Here is a 15474-nt window from a genome sequence, read left to right on the forward strand (position 1 = left end):
CTTCCAGCATCCAGAGGGTTGTGGGGTTTAACATTGAATAACATAGTAGAATTCTACAGTACAACACACACACACACACACACACACACACACACACACACACACACACACACACGGATGTAGATCTGAATGCGTGTCTTTGATTGCATCCTGTAGATTGGCGTGTTTGCAGTGGACTCAGACAATCTTCAGTTGTTTAACACCTCAGGAATTCCAGCCAATGTTACTGAATACTATGTGACACAGCTGTACAACCAGAATCCTAACTTCAACCCCGTCAGGTGATACAACACACACACTATACTACACAATACTGTATATACTGTATACCACACACTACATCAGTAACCCTGTACAACCAGAGTCCTAACTTCAACCCCGTCAGGTGATACAACACACACACTATACACAATACTGTATATACTGTATACCACACACTACATCACACTACATCAGTAACCCTGTACAACCAGAATCCTAACTTCAACCCCATCAGGTGATACAACACACACTATACACAATACTGTATATACTGTATACCACACACTACATCACACTACATCAGTAACCCTGTAGAACCAGAATCCTAACTTCAACCCCCTCAGGTGATACAACACACACTATACACAATACTGTATAGTATACCACACACTACATCAGTAACCCTGTAGAACCAGAATCCTAACTTCAACCCCGTCAGGTGATACAACACACACATTATACACAATACTGTATATACTGTATACCACACACTACATCACACTACATCAGTAACCCTGTACAACCAGAATCCTAACTTCAACCCCGTCAGGTGATACAACACACACACTATACACAATACTGTATATACTGTATACCACACACTACATCACACTACACCAGTAACCCTGTAGAACCAGAATCTTAACTTCAACCCCGTCAGGTGATACAACACACACTATACACAATACTGTATATACTGTACACCACACACTACATCACACTACACCAGTAACCCTGTACAACCAGAATCCTAACTTCAACCCCGTCAGGTGATACAACACACACACTATACACAATACTGTATATACTGCATACCACACACTAGAATACTGTATACCACACATTAGAATTCCTTGGAATCACTAATACTAAAAGCAAATAATAATAATAATAATAATAAATGTCTGAATAATTGTGACTATGGAGTTTAGATCTAAATTATTTTGACTGTGGTTTGTAGATCTGAATAATAGTGATTGTGGTGTGTATATCTGAATAATAGTGACTGTGGAGTGTATATCTGAATAATAGTGATTGTGGTGTGTATATCTGAATAATAGTGATTGTGGTGTGTATATCTGAATAATAGTAACTGTGGAGTGTATATCTGAATAATAGTGATTGTGGTGTGTATATCTGAATAATAGTGACTGTGGAGTGTATATCTGAATAATAGTGATTGTGGTGTGTAGATCTGAATAATAGTGATTGTGGTGTGTAGATCTGAATTAGTGCTGGGCGGTATACCGGTTCACACCGAAAACCGCTGTTTATTTTTGTTATCATAAGAATTTTTCATTAACCAGCCACACCGGTTTAAATAGCCTAAAAGTGTCCGGAATGCAGCGCGGTCGTTAATTGTTTTCAAAGGACGCTTTTTTTGCTGTGCCGCTAAGCACACAAGCAACAGAGCGCAAATCTAGCTGAAAACGAGGGACGTTCTGAACCACAAATTCTACCAAACATTGAAGTAAAAGATGATGATGCCCCAAAAGAACTTTTGCCAAAGAAAGGAGCCGTGTCTGTTGTCAGGAAGGGTTTTAAAGGTTGAACGTGGACCAAACAGTCACTTACTGCAAATGTGGTCAAGCAAAAGTTGCCGCGGCTGGTGGTAACAGGAGCAATCTACTGCACCACCCATAAAGCTGCTTATAGTTGATGCGTGGCGACCAGAGACCGTATATATAAGTGGACTGGACAACACGAGTGAAAAGTGAAGCCTCCGTGAGTCAGCTGCCCTCTAGTGGCTGGCTGCAGTACAACTTTTAACCCTGCCCATTCACATGTAAGTGAACGGGCCGGACGAGAAACTTTGAATTTTTATTACACATAAAATAAGTTTTTTGAGCAATTATATTTTGTCAATTCTATAAGACCCCATTGCGTTAGTATCTCTCCCAGTGTTTTTCTCTACGATAAACAGATTTTATAGAAGTTATTAAGTGTTACTTAAAGGGGTGTGGCAATAAGGTGATTGACAGTTAATAACTGCGTTGATTGACATCTAATACCAGACGCTCAAATGTGAACTCTACTACTCAAACGCTCAAAAACTCTATCAAAACTCTCTACAGCAGTATTAAAACCTTTTACCTTTGTTTATTTTGTAAAACGTCAAAAGTGTCTCTATATCACACCTCAATGTCTTGTTCTGCAGTAAATTGTTGTAACAGACCATTAGGGTCAAGTTCTTTGCAGTTCTTTCGGTAAGTAGCTCAGTTAGATATTTGACTAGCTAGCCAGATGTTAACTTTAAATCCTCTCAGGTTAGCAAATTGTGCTAGCTAGTTCATAGTTTAGCAAATTGAACTAAATGTACTTGAAGCATAGACCATGTATACATGTGTGTCTGTATGTGTATACATCAGAAACCATATATAAACACACACACACTCCTGATCAAAATCTTAAGACCAGCTAAAAAAAAATTGGAAGAATTTGCATTTTGCACCGCTGGATCTTAAGAAGGTTGTAAGCAGAGCTTCATTCAATGCTAAAAGAAGAAATGGGACCAAGAGGAAATGGGACCAAGAGACAAAAGATTTTGAGCAGCCAATTTATTGAAAACAACAATATAACTGAAATAGGCTGTTCAGCAGCTGATCAAAAATTTAAGACCATACCTCAAAAAAACCCAAAGGACCCCTCAAAACTCAAAAGTCAAAGTGTCAAAAAAAAATCCTCCATTCTTGTTGATCACTTCAAACAACCGTTTAGGCATGCTTGATTCCAGTGTTTCCAGTAGGCTACTGGTAAACTTCCCTTGCCATCCATCCCCAAATGTTCTCAATCGGATTTAGATCAGGGGAACACACAGGCTGATCCAAAAGAGTGACGTTATTCTCCTGGAAAAAAATTTTGTCAGGCGGGCATTGTGAATGGCAGCATTGTCCTGCTGAAAAACCCAGTCATTACCACACAGACGAGGGCCCTTCACATAGCCAGCTACTGTTTGACGCCCCTGTACAACCTGAAGCTTCATTGTTCCATTGAAGGAAAAAGCTCCCCAAATCATGATGGTGCCCCCTCCACTGTGCCGTGTAGAAAACATCTCAGGTGGGATCTCCTTGTCATGCCAGTATCATTGGCCATCAGGACCATCAAGGTTAAATTTTTTCTCATCAGAGAGTAAAACTTTCTATCACCTTTCTGTGTCCCATGTTTGGTGGTCCCTTGCAAAGTCCAAACGGGCAGTTTTGTGGCGTTGAATGAGACGTGGCCTTTGAAGACGTTTTTTTGTTTCTGAAGCCCATCTCTCACAGATGCCGTCTGATGGTTATTGGGCTGCAGTCAGCACCAGTAAAGGCCTTGATCTGTGTCAAGGATCGTCCCATGTCTTTATGCACAGCTAGTTGGATCCTGCGGCTCAGCGCTGGTGAATTTTTTTGGGTCTACCACTTGACTTTTTTGTTCCATATCCCTCAGGATCTTTTAAAAAATGCAAAATTACAGTTTTACTGCGTCCAACCTTAGCAGCGATGACACGTTGTGAGAGGCCTTGCTTATGCAGCTCAACAATCCTACCACACTCAGTCAGTGAGTTTTTTTAGCTTTTGCCATCAGGAGGTCTTGACAGTAGGAATACTTGACAAAAAATGACATGAATTCAAAATTTTTGGCAGATTTTGGCTTTTAAAGGCTGTGGTCTTAAACTTTTGATCAGCTGAAAAACACGTTTGATTGTAAATGCAGTCTACAAGAAATTGGCTGCTCAAAATCTTTTATCTCTTGGTCCCATTTCCTCTTGGTCCCATTTCTTCCTTTAGCATTGAATGAAGCTCTACTTACAACCTTCTTAAGATCCAGTGGTGCAAAATGCAAATTCTTCCAATTTTTTTGCTGGTCCTAAGATTTTTATCAGGAGTGGATATATATATATTTTTTCACTTTTACATTTTTTTAAGTGAAACAATATCTTTGTTCAGTAGTAACTAGCTAGGTGGCTTATTTCTAACAGACTATCTGGTTGAGTTTGGATTTTTTTCTGTAACTTGACTAACCTAGCCAAGTGTTGATTTACAAGATTCCTCCTTTGTGTAGGTCATTTCAGTCGTCATCATACAGCAATTTGTAATTCGTAGCAAGATTCTGCTGAAAGTTAGGTTCAGTGAAGCATAGTCCGTATGCGCGACCCCATCTATACTGGTGGGCGGGTCCTAACGAATGTGATCAGAGTTGGGGCGGAGATACTGTCCTGCCTACCGGTTCTAATGCGCATGCTCTGGCTCCAATTTTCATCTACTGCGCAAGCGCATCCAAGATGGCGGTGTCCGTGTGGCCATCTTGGTGGCTTCAAAAGTTCACAATGGGAGTCAACGGTGATGTACCGTCCATTATATATACGGTCTCTGGTCGCAACTGGCATGAGGGTCCACGTGGCAAAAATGAGGCAATCGCGGTGGCTCCGCTGTGGCGTCGCGAACTCGTGCACCTCTCGATTTTTGTAACTGCGTGTTCCGTTCCGTTATGTTTGCAGGGTTCATACATCTTTACAAGGTGGAATTCAAGCACTTGTACGGAACTTTCAAGGTCCATTTTCAATATTTTCCAGCACTTTCAGTTTAATTAAGTTACATATTTATACAACTACACATATGGTTGAAATTATTCTAAATAATTAGCTTTTTATCACATTAAAAGAAATGGTACCGTCTCCTCAGTATTCGAACACTGTTATTATTTATTTGTTTAAATATTATGTTATTTAAATATAGGTAAGATATTTGGGACTTTTCAGTACAATACAACCAGTGACAAACAGCCCTGGCTAATTTATGTCTAAATACCTCTTATTGTTATTGTGACGGGCAGGGTGAGCAACTAAAAAGGAAGCGATCACGCCAAGTCTCACGGAAAGAGGATGGTTTAATTGAAAGTGCGCAAACCAAAAACCCGTGACATAGTTTCAGATTAAGGAAATAATAACAAGCAGTCAACTGGTACAAAGACAAGACATATATAGACGAACAAACGACCCTCAGGTGAGATGGATCAAGGGTCCCGCCCACCTGAGGGACGAACATCACATGACCAAAACAGGACAGCTGCCGCTGTAGACGGGTGCGACCGGCAGGGCCCCCCCCCCACAACGTGACAGTTATTAACATACTGGTGTGCAATTTATAATATTACGTGTAGCTGGTTCATATAGGTTGCATAAACCTACAGTTTTGATGTCTGAAAAATGTTAAAGGTCAAATTAAAGGTTTTGCATTTTTACTGCAACTGTGATGCTATATGATTCATTCACTACTTTAGTGCTACCATTTGAAAACTGATCATGTGGGGCCATGCAAATCTGTATTACATGTAAAACTTAGGTAGAGACATTTTGCTAACAGTGTAATAACTCTTAACCACTCTACTGCAGTAATTCTTTTCGCAATCAATACAGTTGCGAAAGGAAAATACAGGAAAAACCGTCAAATACCGTGAAACCGATATAATTTTGAAAAATACCGTGATATAGAATGATATAGAATTTTGGTCATACTGTCCAGCACATCTGAATAATAGTGACTGTGGAGTGTAGATGTGAATAATAATGACTGTGGAGTGTAGATGTGAATAATAATGACTGTGGAGTGTAGATCTGAATAATAATGACTGTGGAGTGTAGATGTGAATAATAATGACTGTGGAGTGTAGATCTGAATAATAATGACTGTGGAGTGTAGATGTGAATAATAATGACTGTGGAGTGTAGATCTGAATAATAATGACTGTGGAGTGTAGATGTGAATAATAATGACTGTGGAGTGTAGATGTGAATAACAGTGACTGTGGAGTGTAGATCTGAATAATAATGACTGTGGAGTGTAGATGTGAATAACAGTGACTGTGTCAGGGCAGGCCCCAGGGCAGGTCCTCCAGTCGCCACCAGGAGGAGCCCATGAGCCAGACCACAGGCTAATCAGCGGTGACGGCATGCACAAGTCATCCTGGGTTTATTAGGACGACAGACGCAGTGCCTCACCACTGAGTTGTCTGCTTTTCATGTCGTCAACCTCCAGCCCGTTTTCTCACAGTTGTCTTTTCACGGTGTCTCGCCACCCTGCCTCTTGCTTGTTTCAGTTGTTTTGTTTATTTCTCTGTCTATTCGAGTACTTACCTCCTGCGCCGCTCCCTGGCCTCTCTCAAGTTTTCCTCCCGCTGTTATTCTTACTATCCATTAGATTTTGGTTTTTGGGAAAGGTTTTTTGTTCTTAGCGGCATGTGCCAGCCAGCCAACTGCTTCCCCTGGCGTCCTTTGTTTCTCTTTGGTTTTCTGCTTGTTCTTAACGCATTGAGTATTTCCGCGATTGTTTTATGTTCTTCCCCGTTATACGCGTCGAGTTTCTCTGCGACGGCATCGGCACTGAAAATACAGCGCGACGTGACTTTGTTTTCTCACGTGTGTACTATCGTTCAGTGCACGAACAAGGTGCTTGGGTCTGCCACCTTAACACATCCGCGGGGGATTCCGTCTCCCACATCTCCCACTATGACAGACTGTGGTGTGTAGATCTGAATAATAATGACTGTGTGTGTGTGTGTGTGTGTGTGTGTGTGTGTGTGCGTGTGTGTGCGTGTGTGTGTGTAGCTTGCCAGCCAAGCTCCTTTGTTCAGTCCCTGCATCTGCATTTGTACATCTTGGAGATTCAGAGAGTAAGACCACTCTCAACAACATGAAGAGCGTCTGCACTACAATTAGCCCAGAGGTATTCAGTGAAGCCAGCCAGTCTCCCATTTCTCTAACATTTCAGTGATGAGTCTACTTATGAGTTATTCTGTGAGTTACCCACAATGCTCCTCTCTTCACAGGTCATAGCAGCACTGGTGTCAAACTTTAACCCCAATTTAACCCCAACCAGCATCCAGTTACTTGGCAACGAGAGCGTTGGTCTGACGCAGAGTCAGTTAAGCTCCGCCTCTCCTGCAGTCATAAACAGTTCTCTGCCCATTCTCAGCACAGTCACTGGCTGGAACCAAGGCCAGGCCAACGCCATCGTCCAGAGTGTTATTAGTGCAGGCTTCAGTGTAAGTGTTCACAAGATGCTGCACACTACACCCTATATACTACACACTACACCCTACACACTATACCCTACACCCTACACTCTACCCATTACACCCTACAGAGTGTTATTAGTGCAGGCTTCAGTGTAAGTGTTCACAAGACGCTATACAGTACTCCCTATATACTACACCCTACACACTACACCCTATACCCTACACACTACACCCTACACTCTACCCATTACACCCTACAGAGTGTTATTAGTGCAGGCTTCAGTGTAAGTGTTCACAAGATGCTATACAGTACTCCCTATATACTACACCCTACACACTATACCCTACACACTACACCCTACACTCTACCCATTACACCCTACAGAGTGTTATTAGTGCAGGCTTCAGTGTAAGTGTTCACAAGATGCTGTACAGTACTCCCTACACACTACACCCTACACTCTACCCATTACACCCTATAGAGTGTTATTAGTGCAGGCTTCAGTGTAAGTGTTCACAAGATGCTATACAGTACTCCCTATATACTACACCCTACACTCTACCCATTACACCCTACAGAGTGTTATTAGTGCAGGCTTCAGTGTAAGTGTTCACAAGATGCTGTACAGTACTCCTTATATACTACAACACACAGTGTACCATACACACTACATCTTACACTGAGTACCATACACAGTACACCCTGTACACTACACCATACACAATACGCTCTAATACACCATACACAACTGGACAAATAATTTTGTTTTCTCTTGGTAAGCTCACTGGATATATTTGAATTGAATGATATTTCAATTGACAGATAAAAAAGGCATCATCGTTACTGGCTCTGGGCACGCTCATTGGCGGTGTTCCCTCGGCAACAATATCCAGCATTTCATCCTCTGAGCTTCTGAGTGTATCCCAGAATCCAACATTCATCAACAACATTCTGACAGCACCAGTGGTTCTCCAAGAAACATATGTTGAGAAGGTAAACATACACTCTCATAGACACCTCTTAATGCAATGTATTAACATAACTCATGGTGTAATCACAGGTGATGAGCCAGTACACTCAATTAAATCATAACATGACCACAGCAGATAATGTTAAACAAAGTGGGTGGAGGTGGTGGTCAGTAGATAGAGGACACTGGGTGGAGGTTATGGTCAGTAGGTAGAAGACACTGGGTGGAGGTGGTGGTCAGTAGGTAGAGGACACTGGGTGGAGGTGGTGGTCAGTAGGTAGAGGACACTGGGTGAAGGTGGTGGTCAGTAGGTAGAGGACACTGGGTGGAGGTTATGGTCAGTAGGTAGAGGACACTGGGTGGAGGTGGTGGTCAGTAGGTAAAGGACACTGTGCGGAGGTGGTGGTCAGAAGGTAGAGGACACTGGGTGGAGGTGGTGGTCAGTAGATAGAGGACACTGGGTGGAGGTGGTGGTCAGTAGGTAGAAGACACTGGGTGGAGGTGGTGGTGAGTAGGTAGAGGACACTGGGTGGAGGTGGTGGTCAGTAGGTAGAGGACACTGGGTGGAGGTGGTGGTCAGTAGGTAGAGGACACTGGGTGAAGGTGGTGGTCAGTAGGTAGAGGACACTGGGTGGAGGTTATGGTCAGTAGGTAGAGGACACTGGGTGGAGGTGGTGGTCAGTAGGTAAAGGACACTGTGCGGAGGTGGTGGTCAGAAGGTAGAGGACACTGGGTGGAGGTGGTGGTCAGAAGGTAGAGGACACTGGGTGGAGGTGGTGGTCAGTAGATAGAGGACACTGGGTGAAGGTGGTGGTCAGTAGGTAGAGGACACTGGGTGAAGGTGGTGGTCAGTAGGTAGAGGACACTGAGTGGAGGTGGTGGTCAGTAGGTAGAGGACACTGGGTGAAGGTGGTGGTCAGTAGGTAGAGGACACTGGGTGGAGGTGGTGGTCAGTAGATAGAGGACACTGGGTGGAGGTGGTGGTCAGTAGATAGAGGACACTGGGTGAAGGTGGTGGTCAGTAGGTAGAGGACACTGGGTGAAGGTGGTGGTCAGTAGGTAGAGGACACTGAGTGGAGGTGGTGGTCAGTAGGTAGAGGACACTGGGTGAAGGTGGTGGTCAGCAGGTAGAGGACAGTGGGTGGAGGTGGTGGTCAGAAGGTAGAGGACAGTGGGTGGAGGTGGTGGTCAGTAGGTAGAGGACACTGGGTGGAGGTGGTGGTCAGTAGGTAGAGGACACTGAGTGGAGGTGGTGGTCAGTAGGTAGAGGACACTGGGTGGAGGTGGTGGTCAGTAAGTAGAGGACACTGGGTGGAGGTGGTGGTCAGTAAGTAGAGGACAGTGGGTGGAGGTGGTGGTCAGTAGGTAGAGGACACTGAGTGGAGGTGGTGGTCAGTAGGTAGAGGACACTGTGTGGAGGTGGTGGTCAGTTGGTAGAGGACACTGAGTGGAGGTGGTGGTGAGTAGTTAGAGGACACTGGGTGGAGGTGATGGTCAGTAGGTAGAGGACACTGAGTGGAGGTGGTGGTGAGTAGGTAGAGGACACTGAGTGGAGGTGGTGGTCAGTAAGTAGAGGACAGTGGGTGGAGGTGGTGGTCAGTAGGTAGAGGACACTGAGTGGAGGTGGTGGTCAGTAGGTAGAGGACACTGAGTGGAGGTGGTGGTCAGTAAGTAGAGGACAGTGGGTGGAGGTGGTGGTCAGTAGGTAGAGGACACTGAGTGGAGGTGGTGGTCAGTAGGTAGAGGACACTGTGTGGAGGTGGTGGTGAGTAGTTAGAGGACACTGAGTGGAGGTGGTGGTGAGTAGGTAGAGGACACTGGGTGGAGGTGATGGTCAGTAGATAGAGGACACTGGGTGAAGGTGGTGGTCAGTTGGTAGAGGACACTGGGTGAAGGTGGTGGTCAGTAGGTAGAGGACACTGAGTGGAGGTGGTGGTCAGTAGGTAGAGGACACTGGGTGAAGGTGGTGGTCAGCAGGTAGAGGACACTGGGTGGAGGTGATGGTCAGTAGGTAGAGGACACTGGGTGGAGGTGGTGGTCAGTAGGTAGAGGACACTGAGTGGAGGTGGTGGTCAGCAGGTAGAGGACACTGAGTGGAGGTGGTGGTGAGTAGGTAGAGGACACTGGGTGGAGGTGATGGTCAGTAGGTAGAGGACACTGAGTGGAGGTGGTGGTCAGTAGGTACAGGACACTGGGTGAAGGTGGTGGTGAGTAGGTAGAGGACACTGGGTGGAGGTGATGGTCAGTAGGTAGAGGACACTGAGTGGAGGTGGTGGTCAGTAGGTAGAGGACACTGGGTGGAGGTGATGGTCAGTAGGTAGAGGATGACACTGCTGAAGATGTGCTCTCACACTTTCTTCTAGATTGTCTCTATAAACCAGCCTCAGGCGGTGGTGAACGTTCCAAATGCATTAGCAACATACATCCCACGTGTGATACTAGCATCTCTGGACACTGTAAATGTAACAGTCATTGACATGAAGACATGGAATCAAGCTCAGGTAACAACACACACAGGAATAAAAAGAGTAACACTTCCCACTGTGATCTGTACACTGACGTGCAAACAAGTCTGACAAAAATAATGCTGGTCCAGTTGTGCTGTTTTGTGTAAATCAAAACCCATATTTCATGGGAATGTTTGTTTTGTGTTTAACTAGGCTGTGGTGTTGTTTAGTTCAGTGACTAGTGCTACTTCAAATCCAGACAAGTGAGTACACACACACACACACACACACACACACACACACACACACACACACACACACACACACACACACACAGTATAATTTAGACTGTTCAGTATATTTTAGACTGGTACATGTGTGTTCAGTATATTTTAAACTGGTACGTGTGTGTTCAGTATATTTTAGACTGGTACGTGTGTGTTCAGTATATTTTAGAGTGTTCAGTATATTTTAGACTGGTATGTGTATGTTCAGTATATTTTAGACTGGTACATGTTCAGTATAATTTAGACTGTTCAGTATATTTTAGACTGGTACATGTGTGTTCAGTATATTTTAGACTGGTACGTGTGTGTTCAGTATTCCAGGTTTACTACTCGCAGGATTCTCCAGCACGTCAGCTCAGGCTCTCCCTGTAACAACAGTCAAACAGGTGGTGAAAGCCTGTCGACCACAATCAGGCAGGAGTAAGGTCCCTCTGCAAGAGTCACAGGTATGTTGATATAACTCAGCAATGTCATTTTTCCAGTGATTATAGATTCCTTCTTTATTATATCTTGGAATTGGTGCAAAATTGATCAGTATATCAATTTTGTACACCTGCTTAATCCATTTTCTTTCATGATTTATTTTCTTTTCTGTATTTTGAACTAATAACTTCAGTCATACATTTTTGTATTATTTGTGTAGCTATAATCACAGTGAAAATTTGCCTTCTTAATAGTGTTTGCTATTGTGTGGCTACTTATATAATTATTGTCATGGTACTGACCCTGACTCCTCCCTTCATGTGTGTGTGCGCGCACACATTTGCACGTTTGTCTATGTATGTTTTATTTCAGTGTGTGTTTGTTGTAATTGTGTGCGTGCGTACCTTTGCATATGTATGTTTTACTTCAGTGTGTGTTTATGTCCATGTGTGTGTGTGTGTGTGTGTGTGTGTGTGTGTGTGTGTGTGTATGCGTGACATCACCTGTCCCTTGTCTTTTTGTTATGTTTCACTTGTTGCTTGTTATCGTCTTTGTATTTATGTGTCTTGTGTCTGTCGCAAGGTTATAATTGTTAACGAAAACGAATTAAAAAAATTTAAACTGATATTGAAAAAACATTTTTGTTAACTGAGATAAATAATAACGGTAATTAAAAGAAAAAACAATAACTAACTGTAACTATTACATGTTTAGAAAAGTAACTGAAGCATGATATGATACCTTTCGATTTCGTGTTTGCAATTTATTTATAGGTCTTGTGGATTTTTTTTTTATAGGCCTATCGATTTTTTTCACTAGAAGTTTTACATTATCTGACAGAACCGTACGGCACCTCATTGTCCGTCACGTCGTTTCTTGTTTAGAGCTCCTGCTCGCCATGCTAGCCTGCAAAATTACGACAACAAAAATTGGGAGTCGTGTATGGGATTTTTTTAAACATGACTATGGGAACAACTATGTGTCTTGTAGTGAAAACAGGTGGTAAAATATGTGGAGTAGTTCTCAAGAGGAAAAGCCCCACGAATCTCAAAACTCACACAACAGGGCTAACTGCCAGTACCATGACAAGCTAGCCTTGTGACGGGCAGGGTGTGTGAAATAAAATGGAAGCGATCACGCCAAGTCTCAGGGAAAAAGGGTGGTTTAATGGAGAAAGTGCACAAACCAAAAACCTGTGACATGCTCCGAATTAAAGAAACAATGAACAGCGGTCAACTGGTACAAAGACAAGACAGATATAGACAAACAAACGACCCTCAGGTGAGACGGATCATGGGCTCCGCCCACCTGAGGGACGAACATGACACAACAACAACAGGACAGCTGCCGCTGTGGACGGGGGCAACCGGCAGGGGCACTCCGCAACGTGACAAGCCTCTCTGAGTAGCTCCGCTGAAAGAGAAGCACCATCCCGGCTAGGTAGCACTGAGAAGGAGAACCATAATGGACCGTTTTCACCAGTGATCAAATAGCCGCTGGTTAGTTAATACACAGGAAAACCGCAAGCGGGAGGATGCACTAGTTGTGTTGAGGCTGGATGTCAACACGACTGTGTAACTTAGTCTGGCAATTTTCAACAGCAGTATTACACATTTTGCACGTAAGGCTGCTTTCTTGTGGACAGTTAGTTTTTGTGGACAGTTGGTTGTTCAACTGTAATTGAATACATTTTTTTAAATTTACAGTACACAATATTTACTCTGACCTTTTTGAATCCTGACAAATAACCCAAATACCCAAGGTATGAAAAAACTAAAACTAATGCTAGAGCTAATGAAAACTACACTAAAACTAAGCTTTAAAAAAAGTAAACTAATAAAAACTAGCAAACATGCTAGAAAATTAGAAAAACGTCACAATTAAAATAAACTAAACTATAATGAAAAATCCAAAACTATTACAACCTTGGTCTGTCGTCAGTCAAATTTGTGATGTTGCTGCTAATATTCGTTTGTCTGCTAATAATAAAACTAGAAGTGCTGTGTACCAGTGGTGTGTAACAGTGTACCAGTGGTGTGTAACAGTATACCAGTGGTGTGTAACAGTGTACCAGTGGTGTGTAACAGTGTACCAGTGGTGTGTAACAGTGTACCAGTGGTGTATAACAGTGTACCAGTGGTGTGTAACAGTGTACCAGTGGTGTGTAATGATGTACCAGTGGTGTTTAACAGTGTACCAGTGGTGTGTAATGATGTACCAGTGGTGTGTAATTGTGTAACACTGGTGTTTAACAATGTAGCAGTGCTGTGTAACAGTGTACCAGTGGCATGTAACTGCAGTGTGAAATGGTGTAACAGTTGTGTGATTCTCGATGTGTTCTGTACTGCAGCTGACCAGCATGTACAACTATGTGAAAGGCGACTCATCTTTCACCTTCAGTGATGTCCATCCTGATATGCTTCTCTACTACGAGTGAGTACCACACACACACACACACACACACACACACACACACACACACACACACACACACACACACACACACACAGACATTAGGACAAATACTATATTCATTAAAAAACATAAGCAAAATTTTGTTTGAATCTTTTGTCACTAACTAAATCTGCAACTTTTTTCCTTGTTTGCATTAATAACACATTAATATTAATATCCTCATTAACATATGAATAAAGAATAATGTCTCATAAGAGTAAAATCTCATCTAATTCATTTTTATAGTTTTTCATTTTTATTATAATTGTTGAGCTTTTTTCATTTCTGCAGGTTAATTGAAGGTTTAATTGATGACAATCTTTCTGTTTCTCTGTAATGTTGTGTATTTGATGTGTGTTTGTGTGTGTTGCAGCTATAACATGGTACAGACAGTGAACTGCAGTTCGTATTTTATCGCTCTGGGTGCAGCAGATTTCTCTATTCCTTCCAGCTTCCTCAACATACAGAAAACTCTGTTCAACAATGCACAAACCTGCCTGGTAAACACAGACGTCTCACTCTCACACAAACACCCACATGCACACATCTCACTCTCACATAAACACCCACATGCACACATCTCACTCTCACATAAACACACACATGCACACATCTCACTCTCACATAAACACACACACCTCACTCTCACATAAACACACACATCCAACTCTCACATAAACACACACATGCACACACCTCACTCTCACATAAACACACACATCTAACTCTCACATAAACACACACATGCACACACCTCACTCTCACATAAACACACACATGCACACATCTCACTCTCACATAAACACACACATCTAACTCTCACATAAACACACACATGCACACATCTCACTCTCACATAAACACACACACCTCACTCTCACATAAACACACACATGCACACATCTCACTCTCACATAAACACCCACATGCACACACCTCACTCTCTCACAAACACACACATCTCACTCTCACATAAACACCCACATGCACACACCTCACTCTCTCACATAAACACCCACATGTACACACCTCACTCTCTCTCTCATTAATTTAGCAAACTCCTTACTTTGGTTTTTGCTGTATGTCCGGCATTAACTATAGTTGCAGTATTAAGTGTGCACAGCATACATGTGTAACCCTAACCCTAACCAAAGGCTCCGACTGGTATCCTAGCTAGTAACCTTTTCACTACCCACGTTTATTCACTCGCATTGGAGTCCAGTTGTCTTTTATGTGTCTTTTATTTTTTCCTTGTCATGTACAACAAAATATCACCAAACAGTTTTTGTAATTTGGCTCTTACATTAATTGTCCTTGGTGATTTCAATATCCATGTGAATACTGTCAGCTCAATGAGGAGAGAGAGACTGTAATTCTTATAAGGAGAGAGAGACAGTAATGCCTATAAGGAGGGAGAGACAGTAATGCCTATAAGGCGAGAGATACAGTAATGCCTATAAGGAGAGAGATAAAGTAATGCCTATAAGGCAAGAGATACAGTAATGCCTATAAGGAGAGAGATAAAGTAATGCCTACAAGGAGAGAGATACAGTAATGCCTATAAGGAGAGAGATACAGTAATGCCTACAAGGAGGGAGATACAGTAATGCCTACAAGGAGAGAGATACAGTGATCCCT

General features: G+C 42.8%; 1 protein-coding gene across 1 annotated transcript in view; it reads left to right on the forward strand.

The window, feature by feature from the left end:
• Positions 1-15474, forward strand: part of LOC143484584 (uncharacterized) — a 41173-nt gene that overhangs the window by 12775 nt on the left and 12924 nt on the right. The window contains exons 12-20 of the mRNA XM_076983387.1: positions 157-281; positions 6845-6962; positions 7066-7281; positions 8078-8248; positions 10589-10726; positions 10886-10935; positions 11273-11405; positions 13733-13815; positions 14210-14336. Of these exons, the coding sequence (XP_076839502.1) occupies positions 157-281; positions 6845-6962; positions 7066-7281; positions 8078-8248; positions 10589-10726; positions 10886-10935; positions 11273-11405; positions 13733-13815; positions 14210-14336 (1161 nt within the window). The remainder of the gene's footprint in view (positions 1-156; positions 282-6844; positions 6963-7065; positions 7282-8077; positions 8249-10588; positions 10727-10885; positions 10936-11272; positions 11406-13732; positions 13816-14209; positions 14337-15474) is intronic.

Source organism: Brachyhypopomus gauderio, chromosome 20, assembly GCF_052324685.1.
Source record: "Brachyhypopomus gauderio isolate BG-103 chromosome 20, BGAUD_0.2, whole genome shotgun sequence".
Taxonomy (NCBI): domain Eukaryota; kingdom Metazoa; phylum Chordata; class Actinopteri; order Gymnotiformes; family Hypopomidae; genus Brachyhypopomus; species Brachyhypopomus gauderio.